This window comes from Eumetopias jubatus, unplaced genomic scaffold, assembly GCF_037043125.1.
Source record: "Eumetopias jubatus isolate StellerSeaLion01/CBP00866 unplaced genomic scaffold, mEumJub1_p1.0 scaffold_15, whole genome shotgun sequence".
NCBI classification, from domain to species: domain Eukaryota; kingdom Metazoa; phylum Chordata; class Mammalia; order Carnivora; family Otariidae; genus Eumetopias; species Eumetopias jubatus.
Genome location: NW_028274821.1, coordinates 89,544,026 through 89,557,824, shown reverse-complemented (window position 1 = coordinate 89,557,824; position 13,799 = coordinate 89,544,026). Strand labels below are relative to the sequence as shown.

The following is a 13,799-nucleotide window of genomic DNA, read 5'->3' as shown; positions in this document are numbered from 1 at the left end:
GGGAAACCAAGGTATTCGGTGCCTTATCCTCCCTCCCCAAATTCTCACCTTTTCCCCAAGAAGCGTAAATATTAGAACTAGCGAAAAATAAATGACTGGAAAACATCTGACGTATTGCTAACGAATTCATTGTTTCTCTGGGTTATCCGGAGGCTCACTCATTAAAGAAACGGCATGTGCAAAGCACCCCTCGGAGGCTAAGCCTGGCGCAATCATAGATGTCTGAGCTAGGAAGAGCCTTTAAGAGGAAACGACCTCATTTCACGGATATACATGCATTCGCAATGAAAACATCTTGTTAGCCGAGAAAATGCAGATCGTTGGGTTAGCAGGCCTAACCAATGATCCAGACACACGAAACCCACACTTGTGACCCATCTCCTGCAGCTAAAAAGCAGCCCGGCCCCTTTGTCTTCACCCTCTGTGTATCCCCAGAGCAGTGCACCTGACTGGGATATACCCATTGCTAGAGATCCACTCATCCCAGCGCCTACTCTACACTACTTAACTGTGTTATGCTTTTCATAAGCTACATTATCTTTTTTCTTTTAGGATTTTTTTAAAGATTTTATTTATTTGAGAGAGAGAGAATGAGAGAGAGCACGAGAGGGAAGAGGGTCAGAGGGAGAAGCAGACTCCCTGCTGAGCAGGTAGCCCGATGTGGGACTCGATCCCGGGACTCCAGGATCATGACCTGAGCCGAAGGCAGTCGCTTAACCAACTGAGCCACCCAGGCGCCGTAAGCTACATTATCTAATTTAATCCTCACTGTAGCCCAGTGAGGCGTGTAATATTATTCCCCATTATACAGCTGAGGAAAGATTGAGACGTAACTTAATCAAGGTCACTTGCCTAGTATGTGACAAAGTCACCACTTGAGCCCAGGTTGAACTTGCTGCAAAGCCCATGCTTTTCCACTGCATGTTCATTGTTACTGTTGACCATGTTAGACCACTGATTTTTCAGCCACGTTGGACAGCTGATTTTTTCAGAAGTTGCTGCTGGTATTAGGGGAGAACCACGGCCACATTATAGGTGTTGTAATCCAGTTATATTGTTACATATTTTAGGAATATTTCTGCTGGATGGGGAAATGGTAGTGATTTTGTAGATAGCAGCTTCGAGAATAGTCATGTGGAGGTACTGAATGTGAAGCATATGAAAACTTGTACCCAAATTTAGAACTCAAACTTACAAATTCAGATGTTGGTTTAGCTTTGCTCCCTCACAAACTTGGCTGGCAAACTTAGTCCTGACTTGATACGAATGATATACTTCACTCTTCAAACGTTCAACACCCTTGTTCCCCTTTATTCACACACGATCTTGTCCTGATTTTTCTTGGGAGATGTTGGTGTCTTTCTATTCATGCTTTAATCATTTCCTGTGCATCACAGTTCTCTGGTTTAGCTTAAAATTGGGCAATTGGATCAGAACTCTAATATGCATCTCTACAACTAATTCAACATTTATTGAGCCCATGTGCCGAGGGCTGCTCTAGGTGCTGGTATACAAGAGGGGGTGGGGATATCATCCCTGTCCTGAGGAGCATACATAGAGGGAGAAGCGATGAGCAAAACAGTAACAACCCAAAGGACTGGTCTCAATGCTGGAAATAAAATTTTTGGACCCACATTCTTTCACCAGTAGTCCAACCCATTCTCTAAAGGGTTGCTATAGGATACCTCTCTAATGCTTAAGCCTACTCCTGATTCATAGTTAAGCTCAGGAGCTTAATCAAGTCACTTTTCTCTGAACCACTTTCATTTCTAAGTGGAGGTCCTATCTGCTATCAAACTAGATCTTGTTTGGTCTTCCAAGGACTGAGATGATGCTTTAGGGGACAGTGTGAGAGGCCACCTGCACCTGATCTAAAGATGCATCCCCAATCTCCACTTTCCACTCACCATCCTCTCATTTTAGGTGAATCCCAAGCCTAGACTACAATATCTTCTAGAGATGCACTATACTCTTTTACTTCCTGTATAACACTGTAGAATGATACCTTCGAGGACTTAAAAATTAAAATGCAGAGCTCAGGAAATGCCTGACGGTCAGAAATCAATGTTACCAAATGTTGAATAAATCCCTTTAGGTTCACGTATTCTCGCTCAGTCTAACTTTGTCCTCACTTTTCTAGAGCAAAGCAATCACAAGTTGCTACAGGGATTCAGCACCAGTGTAAGAATTCCCCCTTACTCCATTTTTTACAGAACACCCACTGGAATTAACACTCGACATGAACGCCCTCTAGTGGGCCATGGAGAGATCATCCCCAAGAGGTGCTTTCAGATTGTTCTTTGTATCATTCCCATTGGGCAGGTAATTGATTGATTGCCATTCAGGCCATACTGAATGAGCAGCATAAGGCTGGCAGCTTGGGAGACCAGACCAAGCGAGAACAAACTTTCAGAGAGCTTACAAATGATCCCAGTCAAAACTAAACCAAATCAGGGACTTCGGCTTCCACCCTCTCCATTCCCTGCTCTCAAGAGACATACAGCCTTGGCATGTGTTCCAAAAACATGCCAAGTGAGCAAATCTAAAGTTGCCCCACAGCCTATGGAATATTCAGCTGTCTGTAAAATGATAGCTCTTGAGTAATGTTGTAAGGACAGGAAATCTACCAGTAACAAAGAGCCGAGCTGTATTTAAAAACTGTCAAATGCAGTGTTCAAAGTCACTACCACTGAAACCGTCCAAGGTTTACATTTTACCAGATGACAGCAGAGAGCAGTTAAGGCCTCCGTCAGATTTTATATCTGCTAAGCCCTCCTTCAACTGTACTCTGCTCCCAAGTATTACACAGGACACGGGGACAGAAACAGGGATGTTAAAGCCACATTTATAAATATATAAAAAATAGTTCATGTATTGTGAAATAAGATAGCACTTCATAGACTGCCTTTAAAAAAATGTTTCCCCAAACCTGAATGAGAGTACCATTTTTAGACAGTCATTAGGAAAACCAATGCATGGGAATTCTAGCATTCCTCAGTGAGAACTTCAACCTCCTGTTTTTAACCCTGAATTTTTTAAGATTTTTATTTATTTATTTGTCAGAGAGAGAGAGAGAGAGAGAGAGAGCACAAGCAGGGGGAGCAGCAGAGGGAGAGGGAGAAGCAGGCTCCTCACTGAGCAACGAGCCCAATGTGGGACTCGACCTGAGGCGAAGGCAGACGCTTAACGACTGCGCCACCCAGGTGTCCCAACTCTGAATTATTCTAAAGTTAATGCATTACTACTTCATAGGAGGAAAACAGCTTTTCTTTACCCATGTGCATTTCTCTTACTCTTTTCATGTCCCTCGGAGCACCCTGAACATTCATTCTATTATCAGTAAGTCAGCTTCTGACAAATCACCCTTAAAGGCAGGACAGATTATGGCAGTCTCGTGTAGATATACTCGCATTTACCTCTAGAAGGAACATGCAGTGGGAAATAAGATTCCAACCAAGCAAAGGCTGCCTGGTTAACTTTATTCTTCCATTTGACTGTTGGGTTAATGTTACTAACTATACAGGCACCTGGGTGGCTCAGTGGGGTAAGCGTCCAGGCTCTTGGTTTCAGCTCAGATCATAATCTCAGGGTCATGAGACTGAGCCCTGCACTGGCTCTGCGCTGGATGTGGAGCCTGCTTAAGATCCGCGCTCCCCCACCCCTGCACAAGCACGCTTTCTCTCTCAAAAAAAAAAGTTCCTAACTATATTCTTCAATATCCTACTTGCGCTGCAGAAGTGGGAACAGAGGCCAAAACAGGCAATTTGCGGGTCAGGGAGGCTATGTTTTTTGTAGGGGCGATTTCATGTGAAATTGTGAATTGATGGTGAGCAGAAGAAAAAGATTCTCCATATTATTCCAGAATGGGAGTCCATTTGGCTGAAACACTGTGCGTCTGAAGTCTTGAAACTAAAAAAAAAAAAAAAAAAAAAAAAAAAAAAGATAATAATAATAAAAATAAAAAAAAAATAAAGGCCTGAAACTACCCGTAGCACCGGTCTCTGCAGGCAACCAAAGGGGCCAGCAGCACTTCCCCAGGCTCTGCCCTCAAACAGGAGAAAGCAGGTCTTTGGGCCAGAGGTAGCCCGATACAGGTCAGGTGATGAGTGTCAGTTCTCCACAGAGCCACACATGGGACCACAAATCAGATTCTTCACTTTCCAGAACTGCTCCGGTCAGGTACAGACCGTCCTGTCCTTCAGATGTCTCTCCTCACCCCACCTGTTCTAAAAGCCTCTGGCGCGTTTCCATAACTACTTCCTCCATTATTTCTGGCTTTAAGAGGTCTTTGATCTAAAGAAGAAAAGAAAAAGGTATTTGTTCAGAAAAGAAACCAACCATAAGCAGACATCCGAACGTAGAAACCAAGCGTGGTTACCATAAACTTTCTATATTCCTTTCATCTTTCTTTAAGATTTAATTTAAGATTGTATTTATTTGATAGAGTATGCGCACACGCACAAGCAGCGGGGAGCAGGAGAGGGAGGAGCAGGGAGCCCAATGCGGCGCTCAATCCCAGGACCCCGGGATCATGACCTGAGCTGAAGGCAGACGGTTAACGACTGAGCCACCCAGGCGCCCCTAAAATTTATTTTAAAGAACGAGAGCGAACACATGAGCGGGGGGAAGGGCCAGAGAGAGAGGGAGAGAGAATTCCAAGCAGACTCTGCGCTGAGCACAGAGCCCGACACGGGGCTCAATCCCATGATTCCAAAATCACAACCTGAGCCAAAATCAAGAGTCAGAAGCTCAACCAACTGAGCTATCCAGGCGCCCCTCTATATTCCTTGATTGGAGGCTAAGTATTGCAAGATACGATCTCCCAGAACCAGCTTAACGAACCATCAAGATTCTCCCGTATACAGCTGTCCGGAACAAAGACATAATTCTTGGCATTCACTAAAAAGATAAAGCTAAAATTTGGGATGGGAAGATGAAGTCCAGAGAGTTGCTGTTGTAAACTAGTCCTCCCCAGCACCTCCATCCCCCCAAATCCTTTGATTGACACTAGACACCGAGGATATTACAAGTATTTGGGGAAAGCTCTATCAACACTCGGTAGGGCTGTCCAGCAGACCAGTTCCCACCGCTGGACATGGTAAAGCTACTGGGAGATGTGCTTGCGATCCCAGAGGAAGCGCTGGAGCAGACGACACACCCTCCACTTAACAGCTGGATGAGGAAGAGGGAAGGCGTGGCTGGAGCAAGTACCTGGTGTGGAAGGGATGCCTCGTAGCAATACAGGATGCTGGTGTCATACAGCATCATCCTCTGGGTGACCAGCGAGACGATGCAGTTCCGGAGCCGGGAGATCACCTCTCGGTCGGCGAGGGAGACGGGCTGCCAGCGGAGGCAGAGGGAAACACAGAACCGAAGTCAGGGAACAGTCACGGCAAAGCACAGAAATCATTTATGACTTGGACCCTATCACTCCGAGACTCCAAGCCAATCAACTGCTAACTCCAAGGGAGATTAGTAAGGCTCCTCAGCTGCCGTAACCCTGCAACCTGCCATCCTGCCAACGGGGATCAAACCAGTTCCCGCTCCTTTTCCTTCAGAAAAGAAGGCAAGACGATGTTCATGAAGACGCCTCAAGGGCGACTCGAATTCCCTCAGACCACAGCAGTCACACGGTTTAAAACCAGGCAGCTCTTGGGGCGCCTGGGTGGCTAAGTGGGTTAAGCGTCCAACTTGGTTTCGGTTCAGGTCATGATCTCAGGGTTGTGGGATCGAGCCCCGAGTTGGGCTCTGCGCTCAGCGTGGCATGTGCTTTGCTCCCTCTCCCCCTCCCGCCCCTGCTCACGCGCGCTCTCGCAAATAAATAAATCTTTAAAAAGTAAAAAAGTTTTAAAAACTGAAACAGCCAGCTCCACCCGGCCCAGAAGCACAGCCAAGACTGAGCGCCAGTCTGCCCCAACGGCAGCCGCGGTGTTTACACACCTCCAGGTTTGCAGTGAAGCCCCCCGCGTCCTCTTCTTTGTGTTCGGGTGTGGGGTAGATCCAGACGAAGCCGTTGCTACCAAGAATCACTGAGGCCCCACAGGGCAAATCATGGAAGTGAGTCTTCTGCCGTTTGACGAGGGAGGGGGAAACCTGGACCAACACCCCCTGGCCTAGCTAAAGAAATACAGCATAAATGAAGTCACTGGAGGGTCCTGAGTGAAGCGCGTGAAAAGCAGAGCACAAGATACACATCCTTGTTACGGTGGAGTCCGGGCCACTCCTGTCAATGACTACAGTCACGTGTGTGTACACACAGGGTAATTACTCCCAGAGGACACTTCTGGACACGGAGGATGTTGACACACCCCAAGAGAAGGTGACTTTCAATACTCTTCTCTCATTCTCTCCCATTCTTATCATTATATTTGAACCTGGGGTTGGTGCGCTGGCAGTCAGGCACGCTGGCGCTAATGAGGACATGAGCCCGAGCCTCTTGTGGGCCCAGGTACACCATTCTGTTCCACCTGGATCCCAGCCACCTACCCTGCCCGGACGTGCGTGCCGCTGGGCAAGGGGAGTGGCCGAGGGCTGGGTGCAAATCCATCCCCGGTGGTGGGGGGGTCAGCCCCAAGTTCCCATCCCGCGGAGGGAGGGTCTGCAGCAGCCAGGCCCGGGAAGGTCAGCACCCACAGAGTGTAGCCGTGGTCCTCCCCCAAGGCTGCAAGCACGGCTGACTGGAGCCACTCCACAAGGGAACGGGCTTCGGTGCCACTCAGGAAATGAGAAGGTTCCGCCAGATAAAGCCAAGAGACTAATAAATCATAATCTGTTTTAGGAGAAACTATGCTGGCGTGGGGCCCCTGGCTCTTGGTTTCGGCTCGGGTCATGATCTCAGGTTTGTGGAATCAAGCCCATGTGGGCTCCCCGCTCAGCGGGGAGTCTGCTTCTCTCCCTCGGCCCCTCCCCCTGCTCACGTGCACTCTCTCTTGCTAAAACAAGTGAATCTTTAAAAGAAAAAAGTATGCTATCGTTAAAACAGTAAGAGCCTCAATAACATAACTTCGTACAATCAGTGACATTTCATTTAAAGGCTCAAGTGGCAAACCAGTGTCTCCTAGTAATGACACCCAGTTTATTGACTGGACATTTGTCTAGAGCCAAGGCCATCGGGTTTCAGTATGACCTCCCTTTGCTCCTAGTAGAGCCTCTCAGGCCTGGCCCCAGTACAAAGCGGCAGCGCCCCCGGGAGCGAGCCGAGCCAGCAGGGCCACGGGGCCCCCGGTCACAGGAGCTCTCCTGCCGCAACAATCTCCTCAGTAAGAGAACAGGAGTTGTTGTCAGTAACGATGCTACTGACCCACGACCACGTGAACCAGCCGCTCTGGGAACACCAGCCTGTCCTGCTTAACTTCTGGGGCTCTTTAGGGCCGAATTCCAGAGAGCACTGGGGATTCAGAAATGGATCTGCAGTCTCAGTCTGTATCCAGGAAAAGCAGGAGCCCAACTTACTTTGCCGTACTTCAGACTCCTTGTGTGCAGAGAGACAGCTCCGTCAGAGAACACTGCCTGCACCTCCGCCTGGCCAGGGTGCATAAAGGAACAAACACTCTCACGGCACCTGCCTTCCCTGGGGCCCTGGCCCCACCTCTCCTTCCTCTCCTCCCATCCCCAACGGTCCCACTCGCAGCCTGACAGACCCGGAGGACAGCACCGTGACCTAACCTCTCCCCCTTGGTTCTCACGAATATCTTGATATGAACAACACCTTTTCTACTCCCTGCATCAGGAAATCTGAGTCTCGCTTAAAGCACGGGCCACCGTAAGTGACAAAACCGCAAAAAATTACTGAGGCAGCACGTCTGAACCAGGGCTGGAGAGTTCGGCTGGGTTAAGCAGATGGAGGAAGGCTGCGGCAGGGCCCGGGACGCTTGATCTGGGACCCAGATCCCTGCCTGGACTACGTGTCTCCAGGCGGAGACGTATGATCAAAGCCCCATTCCCCAGCTCCGTATAGAGCATTGAGATGCTGTAATCCAAGGTGCAGGATACACTGATAAGATCCCCTTCCTGCAAGAAACCTCTCATGGCCAGCTCGTCTTCTGCAGATCTTCTCCTCTGAAATACACAAAGCGATGACGTGACTTAAGTCGGAGCCTACCGAAAGATCTCTGGAACCAGCCACAGTATTCAGACACCAGAGTAGGTAAGCAGGGTCACTCAAGGAACACCAGAGCGACCGCCACCACTGTCCCTCGTACAGGCCTTCCCACAGCTCCCCCTCTCCCCCTCCTTTCTCTGGACTGTTTTCCAACTCCTTACGTGCTGCTGAAAGCCCTCCCAATCGTGCCCAGCCTCGTCCACAATCACCGTCCGTGGCAGGCCTCCCTGCTGCAGCAGGGCCAGACTACCTATGGCTTGACTCTTATCTTTACTCACACATTTCCGGTGCTCTCAGATTCCCTGTGAAATTCCATCCATTCTTCAGAGATCCACTCTAACGCCCCTTTCCTATAAGCATCTCCCAGTGAACTCACTCACTCCTTCTGTACAATCACACGCTTGCTTATTCTTCGACTGTCAGGTATTTAGATCAGTTATCTCCCTTCCCCTGCTAATCTGTGCACTTTCAGGAACTCAGCCAAGCCTCCTCTATCTTGCATTCTCCAGAGAACCTAGCAGTGAGCCTCTCCGTACATACATGCCGGACTGCAGGTAAACCACGGCGTTTTACGAAAGGCCGCCCCTTAGGCATTGCAGTTGTCTGGGATAACCAAACGCCATTCAACTGACAAAAAGCTAATCTGAACACAACTTTTCAAGGGACACCATCACTGTGCAAGGCTGATACACCCAGAAAAGGGAAATGAGCACCAAGCATCTGAGAGCTTCTCTTCCAACTCTCTTTTGGGATCACACCCCATGGCCATTCCAGATCCTATCACATACCAACTCCTGCTTATGTTGGGAGGCCCGGACCAAGTGAAAAGCCTACGTGTACATCCAGGCAGCAAACCTCACAGCAGAGAAACAAGAGTAAAAGAGGCAACCTCAGCATAAAGCAGAGTTCTCCACTGGAGCAACAGACCCCAGAACTTTCGCTAGCAAATTCTACAGTACCAGCCTGGAGACCCTTACCAGCTCTCCTCCAGGAAGATTCATGGATGACAGAAGCAAGACTGAATCCAGCCTAGAGTTGGTCTCCACCTTCCACCTCTTCTGTTGAACCTACAGAGAAATTTCACAGTTGGACACTGACTCCAGGGGCAAGAGCTCACATCGTCAGTGACCAATAATCCCCAATACAACAAGCCAACTGTTTACATCAAAGGGCACATAAGGGGCACCTGGGTGGCTCAGTCGGTTAACTGTGTGCCTTAGGCTCAGGTCCTGGGATGAAGCCCCATGGGGCTCCGTGCTCAGCAGGGAGTCTGTCTCTCCCTCTCCTTCTGCCCCTCCCCAACCCCACTTGTGCTCTTTCAAAGAAAAAAATAAAATCTCTTCAAGGGGGGGGCACATAAGAGTTAAATGCAATGAACGCCCCATTTGCATAACGACAATACAATGACTATCCCATTCATTCAATCACCAGCTTGCTTTTACTTTGTAAAAACCAACATGATATCTACTTTACCTCTGTGATTCTCCCCACCACAATGTCTCCTACTTCACCATTATATCTGAAAGATAAAACAGGTCATCCATCAGTGAACAGACCTTATTACAAGACTAAGCACCACTGGAGATTTCAGTTCAACAGGATGAGGGCCTGGATTAGGCACCATGCTGAAGTATGGTAAATTCACCTAACTATGCTCTTCCGACTTATTTCCAAGAACCGAGAACTTCAAACATTCCTACATGTATAAAGTCTCCATTAACTATTCTCGGACAAACCATTTATTCCAAGTAGTTCCTTAAGCCTGAAACCCCTATTCTGTTAATTACATGACACTGATAACCATGGAGTATTTCCTGGGGGGCTCTGGAACACAGGTGGCTCCTGCATCAGCAAAGGAGGAGGAGGAGACTGAGACAGGACCCCACACAATCCAGTGCACTCACAGTCTCCCCCACCCACGGGGTGCTCAACTCCGGCCCCTGTGCTAGTTCCTTATCCCAATTCTAATCATTATGTCTTCCATGCTGAAGGCTCCAGCCCTGGACCTCTTCTGTCGGCCCACCCTCACCTCTTGCTGAGCTCATCCAACCTAATGGCTTTAAGTACCACTGATGACTATGCCAATTCCCCTGAATTCCAGACTCTAGTCAACTGCTGGCTACCTAGTATCTCTATTTACATGACTATTAGGCATTTCCAAATGTCACCAACCTAAAGAAAAGCTTTCCAGCAGCTCCCTCCCCAGCCCCCATCACAAACTGGTCCTCTCCCAGCCAGCAGGGTCTCAGTAAATGGCAACACCATTCCTCCAGTTGCTCAAGCCAAAAATCTTGGGAGTCCTTGGAGGAACGCTTGATTTCTCTCTCTCTCTCTCACTCCGGGACAAGTCCAGCAGCTGATCCTACTGGCTCTACCTTCGAAATATACACAGAAATAAAAGGCATCCAAATTGGGAAAGGAAGAAGTAAAACTATCTCGATTCACAGACATGGTCCTATATATGGAGAAGCCCAAAGAATACAAAATCCAACACCCTCACGTGAAAAACAAAACAAAACAAAAAACTCAGAACACAAAATGTATGCAGAATCAGCCATTACTCCCCACTTCTACTGCTCCCTTAGTCCAAGCCACCGTTATTTTAGATGATGAAAACAGTCCATTAAGTCTCCCTAAGCCTGCCTCTGTTCCCCCTCAATCTCTCCCAGCAGCCAGTGATATTAAGACAGAAGGCAGATCATGTCCCTCCTCTGCTCCACCCCTTCCAGGGGTGGCCTAGACTACATAAAGTGGAAGACAAAATGCTTATCAAGGCAGGCTGCCCACCTCGGCTCTCTACCTGCATCGGCCCCTACACTCCCCCTTGCTCACTCTGTTCCAGCCCCACCGGCTTCCTTTCTGGGGCTAACCTTTACTGAGCCCTTCTAGGTAGCAGGCCCCGTGCTAAGTACTTTACATGTCCCGTTTCAATGAATTCTAACGAAAATCCTACAAGATGGATCATGCTATTACCCTCCTTTTGCAGAGGAGGTAGCCAAAGTTTGGAGAGGTCGAGTAATGTGAGGAAACCTTTGAAGCCCACACTTACCTATAGTCACCTATACCCTTTCTATAGTCATGTTCAGAATCGCAGACCTACTGAATGATAAAGCAGGCGGGGGGTATGTTCCTGGCTGGATAACATGAATGACACAAGAAAGAGAATACACACCTTTTGTTCTCACCTGGTTTTCAAAGCTTTCACACAGATCAACTTGTTTACCCTCTCCACTGAGCCAGCCACAGATGCAATGAGCTTCTCTTCCCCCATGTAAGTTCCATGGCCCCTGTTTTGAGAGTAGGGTACAAAGGATACAAGGGTAATTCTTTTTTTTTTTTTTTAAAGATTTTATGTATTTATTTGAGAGAGAGACAATGAGAGATAGAGAGCATGAGAGGGAAGAGGGTCAGAGGGAGAAGCAGACTCCCTGCCGAGCAGGGAGCCCGATGCGGGACTCGATCCCGGGACTCCAGGATCAAGACCTGAGCCGAAGGTAGTCGCCTAACCAACTGAGCCACCCAGGCGCCCTACAAGGGTAATTCTTGAGATGACCTCTCCCTTCAAGAACAATATATTCCTAACAGGCTCCTCCTGCTTTAAAGCCTGGCTTTTCTCTGTGCCCCGAACACTCCTTGGGAGAGCTGCATAGACATCTCCCCTTGTCTTACTCGAGTCTACTCAAATGTCACTTTCTGCATCAGGCCTACCTTGATTACCCCATTTAAAAACAGTCACCCACCCTGCTGCCACCACCCCCACCGTATGCCCAACCACATTCCACTTACCCTGCTCAACTTTGCATTTTCCCCACTGAATTGATCACCAAACATACTAACTTGTTTGTTGTGCTTACTGTTTATTATCTGCCTCTCCCTGTTGAAATATAAACTCCACCGCGACAGAGATTTCCCTACTTTGATCACAGTTGTACTCCAACCGCACGTAATACAAATGTATGCTGAATTCATGAAGGACTGACACTTAAGATTCCTTAGGACCCAATAACCTCGAGCTAAAAAGTTAAAGAGCAATATTATAAATGCTGTACCCCCCCACCACCAAAAGGCTGAAATACTACTAGTGTTTATCTATGACAGTGATACAATGGTGAGTTTTGCTTCTGTTCTTTTTTTTTTTTTTTTTAAGAGAAAGAAAGAGGAGGGGGAGAGGCAGAGAGGGAGAAAATCCCAGCAGGCTCCACACCCAGCATGAAGCCTGTCGGCGGGGGCGGGGGGGGGGGGGGGGGTGTTGCATGGGCTCGATCGCAGGACCCTGAGATCACACCTGAGCTAAAATCAGGAGTCAGACGCTTAACCGAGTGAGCCACCCAGGCACCCCGCTTCTTTTCTTAATTATTTCCTCATTTAACTCTCATTTCCCTACCAAATAGTTAGTGTTATTACTACTATCTTACAGATGAGGAAACTGACCTTGGAGAGGAAATACAACTTATAGTATGGGATGGCGCGGGGCTGAAACCCTAACTGTCTGGCTCAAGAGTCTGCTCTCTTAACTACACGTATTGTACTGCCTTCAGATTCAAAATGTAGATTTGGGTGCATGCAGCACAATATATTGTGCATGCCCTAAGCCCAAACAATTACTGATTTCAAAACCGAGCATCTGGCTAAGAGATGTCGCCGAGAGAAGAGGCCACGTCAGGAATGCCCACTGTCCCCTCATCTGAAAACTGGAAAGAGGCCCCTGCTCCGAACCCTCCCCAGTTTTTCAGGTCTCCAACGAAAAAGGCGAGGAAGGCTCAGAGATTAGGGCCGGAGGCAGAGAACCCAGGAGTCTTTGACACCAGAGGTTAGGAGGGAAGGATTTCCAAGGACTGAGGCAAACGCAGACGGGGACACACAAGGTGCATAGAATAAGAAGCCCGAGGACTCGGAAACAAGGGAGCTGGGATGCTCAGCTGTGCCCTGCGTCCCGCGGGTACTTAGATACAAGGGAACAGAGGCCACGTGCACAGCGCAGCCGCCGCCCTTTGGGGCCCCGAGTCCCCAAGTCCCCACGTACCGCATGAATCCCGTGTCCGTGGTGATCGTGTCCCCCGGAACCACCAGATGTTTTTTAGTATCGCGGCCCATGCTCTCGCTAAGAGGCTTGCGAGCCACGGGAAGCCTCATCTCCATCGCCATCTTGGCGCCACAGAATGGCGCAGGCGCAGTCCGGCCGGGAACCGCGACATCCGACTCGGCAGTTCCCGGCCTTCGCACGGAGGGGCGGGGCAGGGCGGGCCTCAGAGCAGTCGCCAATGGGAACGCACAGTCTGGCGGCCATGTTGACTACTGGCAACCATTTGGCTAACATGAAGGGAATGAGGGAGCCAAGTTGCCATTTTTACTATTGGTAAGGCTGCACCTGTGAAATAACGAAATCTCAGGTTGCGTGGCGTTTGATTTTTTACCAAAAATGTCTCGTAATCATCATCCCATTTATGGTTTACCAGAGTTAGAGATCATTGAGAAATGGGCCTATGAATTTCCTTCCAACTCTAAGTTGCTAAAATGTGATTCTTTGGGATGAGAGAGCTCAGGAGGTTGGGGAGGTGGGATCTACACAAAACACTAGTTGGAAAGAAAAAAGAGGCCCTTTTCATACTGTTCCTGGTAGCCCCAGTATTCTACTTTACTGCCTCCTCATGGGTGCTGGCTCAGCACCAACCAACCACCTCTACCCCCAAACAGTGTT

General features: G+C 48.6%; 1 protein-coding gene across 1 annotated transcript; it reads right to left on the bottom strand.

The window, feature by feature from the left end:
* Positions 1-2,624: 2,624 nt before the first annotated feature.
* Positions 2,625-13,258, bottom strand: EXOSC2 (exosome component 2). Its single transcript, XM_028090520.2, has 9 exons — positions 13,125-13,258; positions 11,287-11,388; positions 9,575-9,620; positions 9,079-9,168; positions 7,993-8,058; positions 7,453-7,521; positions 5,941-6,117; positions 5,212-5,340; positions 2,625-4,293 (listed from the first exon to the last, which is right to left on the bottom strand). Exons 1-9 carry the CDS (start codon positions 13,244-13,246, stop codon positions 4,213-4,215), a joined length of 882 nt encoding a protein of 293 aa, XP_027946321.1. The 5' UTR covers positions 13,247-13,258; the 3' UTR covers positions 2,625-4,212.
* Between the last annotated feature and the right edge of the window lie 541 nt (positions 13,259-13,799).